This window comes from Perognathus longimembris, chromosome 23, assembly GCF_023159225.1.
Source record: "Perognathus longimembris pacificus isolate PPM17 chromosome 23, ASM2315922v1, whole genome shotgun sequence".
Taxonomy (NCBI): Eukaryota; Metazoa; Chordata; class Mammalia; order Rodentia; family Heteromyidae; genus Perognathus; species Perognathus longimembris.
The window spans coordinates 1,027,872-1,031,081 of record NC_063183.1 but is presented as its reverse complement, the minus strand read 5'-3'; the positions used below and the strand labels follow the sequence as shown (position 1 = coordinate 1,031,081).

General features: G+C 56.5%; 1 protein-coding gene across 1 annotated transcript; it reads left to right on the top strand.

Moving 5' to 3' along the window:
- The first annotated feature begins 464 nt into the window (after positions 1-464).
- Positions 465-2,242, top strand: LOC125340560 (mastin-like). Its single transcript, XM_048332251.1, has 5 exons — positions 465-569; positions 654-861; positions 1,042-1,316; positions 1,408-1,574; positions 1,837-2,242. Exons 1-5 carry the CDS (start codon positions 509-511, stop codon positions 2,020-2,022), a joined length of 897 nt encoding a protein of 298 aa, XP_048188208.1. The 5' UTR covers positions 465-508; the 3' UTR covers positions 2,023-2,242.
- Positions 2,243-3,210: the final 968 nt, after the last annotated feature.

The window sequence follows — 3,210 nt, the reverse complement described above, 5'->3', positions numbered from 1 at the left end:
GGTAAGGAATCCAGTGGCTGCTCCTAGAACCCCAAGAGTTTGAAGGAACTTTGCCAAGAGCAGGGCCGATGAGGGACTGAGAGGAGCAGGCAGGCTCAGGGGTTCAGGGAGATGGTGGGGGAGGCCAAGAGGTGTGCGAGTTCATCAAGGAGTGCCCTCCACACCTACAGGTTGAACCCTAAAACCCAGGGCCTCCCCTTACCTCTCTGCCTTTGATTTCAGGACAGGCATTGAGTGCTGCACCCAGCCCCCACCCCTGTTCAAAGGAACCTGCGCTGATTTCAGGGCCCCTGGGCCTCAACGGCAGAAGACCAAGAACTTGGCCACAGCCCATATCCTCAGAGAAGGCTGGGGTGTGCCATGCCCACATCCTGTCGGAGCAGCATAAATGAGACTCAGTGCTCCCACAGGCAGAGGACCTGGACAACCAAGTTACCCCAAGCTCTGAGCTCTGAGCTCAGGCCTTCCAGAGTCTGGTGCTTTAGGCCTTGTCCTACACGGCCCAGGGATGTTATGGCTGCTCCTCCTCACCCTCCCCTGCCTGGGGGGCTCCACACCTGGGATCCCTGGTGAGTCCTACCACCACCAATTCCCCCAGCCTCTAGAACCTGTCCCCAATACCCCATCTACTGACCACCCCTTCTTCCTCCTAGGCCTCGAGAAGGAGGGCATTGTAGGAGGCAGACCTGTCTCAGCCACGAACTTCCCATGGCAGGTGAGCCTGAGGTACAAGAATACCAACAATCAGTGGAAGCACTATTGTGGAGGCTCCCTCATCCACCCGCAGTGGGTGCTCACCGCTGCCCACTGCATGGTTAAGCGCTTTCGCCAGCAGACCACTAGCCTGGAGTGCCTGAAGTGGTGAGTGGGACCCTTCCTGTCTGTTTGTGGGAAGGTGGGGGCCCTGAGGGGGCAGCTGTGTGGTACAGGAGGACTTGTGGGAGCCTTCCCAGGTGGGAGGGGAGCTGCGGGAAGATCCGGGTGCTGGGCTTGCCTGCATGGCCTGCCAGACTCCCTGATTGTTCTTGGTGGTCTCTGCAGGAGGGAGCGGAAGGCCACTGAAATCAGGGTCCAGGTGGGCAGGTTGAGGCTGTATGAGCCGGACGAGGAGCTGAGCGAGGTGGCACAGATCTTCAGGCATCCCAAGTACAACGCAAGCCTATGTTGGCTCAGCGGCTCAGACATTGCCCTGCTGAAACTGAAGGCTCCGGTGTCAGGACAGCGCAGGATCCCAGTTGCCCTCCCCAAGGGCCCCCTGAACATCCCTGCGAAGACGATCTGCTCTGTGACGGGCTGGGGTGATGTCATGTATGAGAGTGGGTATCTCGAGATCCTGAGTCTTCCCCCTCCACTGCTGCAAAGCGGTGGACCTCCCATCTCTGATTCTCATCCTTCCCCTCCCCACAGAGCCGCTTCAGTACCCTTACCACCTGCAGCAGGTGGCGGTGCCCATCGTAGGGAATGAGGACTGCAACCGCATGTACCAGAATAAAACCTCCCGACTCAGGGTCAGGCCCAACAATATCAAGGACAGCATGCTGTGTGCCGGCCAGGAGGGCAAGGGCTCCTGCCTGGTAAGGCCATGTAGCCCTCCTTCCCTGCCATCCAGACCTCCCTCTCCCCCTCCCACTCCACCCATCCCATCTACCCTTCCCTTCCTGATCCACTCCTCACTCTCCCCATCTAGTCCTCCCTCCTTGCATCCAAGCCCTCTTTCCTTCTCATCCTGCCCTTCCTCCCTCCTTCCTGCATCCCCACCCTGTCTAGTCCTCCCTCCCCACCCTCAAGTACAGCTCTCCCTCTCATGGGAGCACTGAGCCCTGCTTCTCCCCACAGGGTGACTCTGGAGGTCCCCTGGTTTGCAGCTGGAACCGCACATTGGTACAGGTGGGCGTGGTGAGCTGGACCAAAGGCTGTGGGCACCCAGCTTTTCCTGGGGTCTATACCCGGGTGACCAGCTTCCTATCCTGGATTCACCAGTATATCCCTGAGCTCTCTGGGCCCTTGATGGGGGCCAGATGAGTCAGGAGACCGAAGGCTTTCCTGTGACACCCCTCCTCCTCCTATCCTGGTCTCCTCCCCAAATCTCCTCCTTCTCCAGAGCAGGGAGACCCCTTGCCTTCTTGGCCATCCTGACCCGGGGAGGGCCAGAGGCTGGCTTCTCATAGAAGCAGAGTGTGGTGGACCAAGTGGTCTGGGCCAGCCCATGAGGTCACCTGCTCACCCTGTGCTTCCCATTAAACTCCTGTATACTGCATCTTTGGTCTGAGTTGTAATTTTGTGCCCACAAATTTTGAGGGTGGGGGGCAGAGCCAGCAGTGTGGAGGGGTCCTCCAGGAGAGTCGTAAGGAGCCCCCCAGTCCCTGTGCCAGCCAGGAAAGCTGGACACAGTGTGGATAACTCTGTTTGCAGTATGAGGGACTCTGGACACAGTGTTGGGGTTTCTGCTTTGAGGGAACACCCTCACACAGTGGTGTCAACATGCCCAGTTGAGCTGCCATTCAAATTCTAAAGAGGTGATAGTTGATTTCCAAGCCATGGTGCTTTCAGACCTGTCCAGGGACCCCTCTGTGGGGTGAAGTGGGAGATGGAGGGTCCTGGGGGGCAACAGACAGCATCCACTGCTCTCTGGGGAGCCTCCTGCTTCCTAACGGCTGAGCTCGCTGGTGGAGGGAGGAGAAGGTGAGGGAATAAGGGACTCAGAGAACTGGCTTGTCCACCCTACTCATGAGGACACAGGGTTGTTTATGAACTAAGCTGTGAGTCCTACATGGACACCACGACTCCATCCTTCCAGGAGAGAACCTTGGCAGTCACAAGGTACCACTCCCACAGCGACAGTCCCCCAGCCCCTCAGGGACAGGCCAGAGCCTGGGAGGGACACTGTAAGGGCTTACCTAAGAATCTGAGAGACTAAATATAAGTTTTCGTGTTAAAATTATAATAGCTTTTAAACCCTGGTGATGGCTCCATGCTAGAGGGCTGAACCCCCCCCCCCACCTGTGAGACTAGTTTTGTGTAGTTTGACATTTAAAAATATAGGGAGCCCTTGTTCCCCTCTGTACCTAGGTAGCAACCGTGGTAACAGACAGTAAAAAAATGATCATAGTCATAGACTATAGAAATAACCATAATAGTAGTAGAAATGCCATGGTAACTGTTGGGTTGGTTTTCATATAATTGAATACTGGATTGTGTTAGCCCACTCAA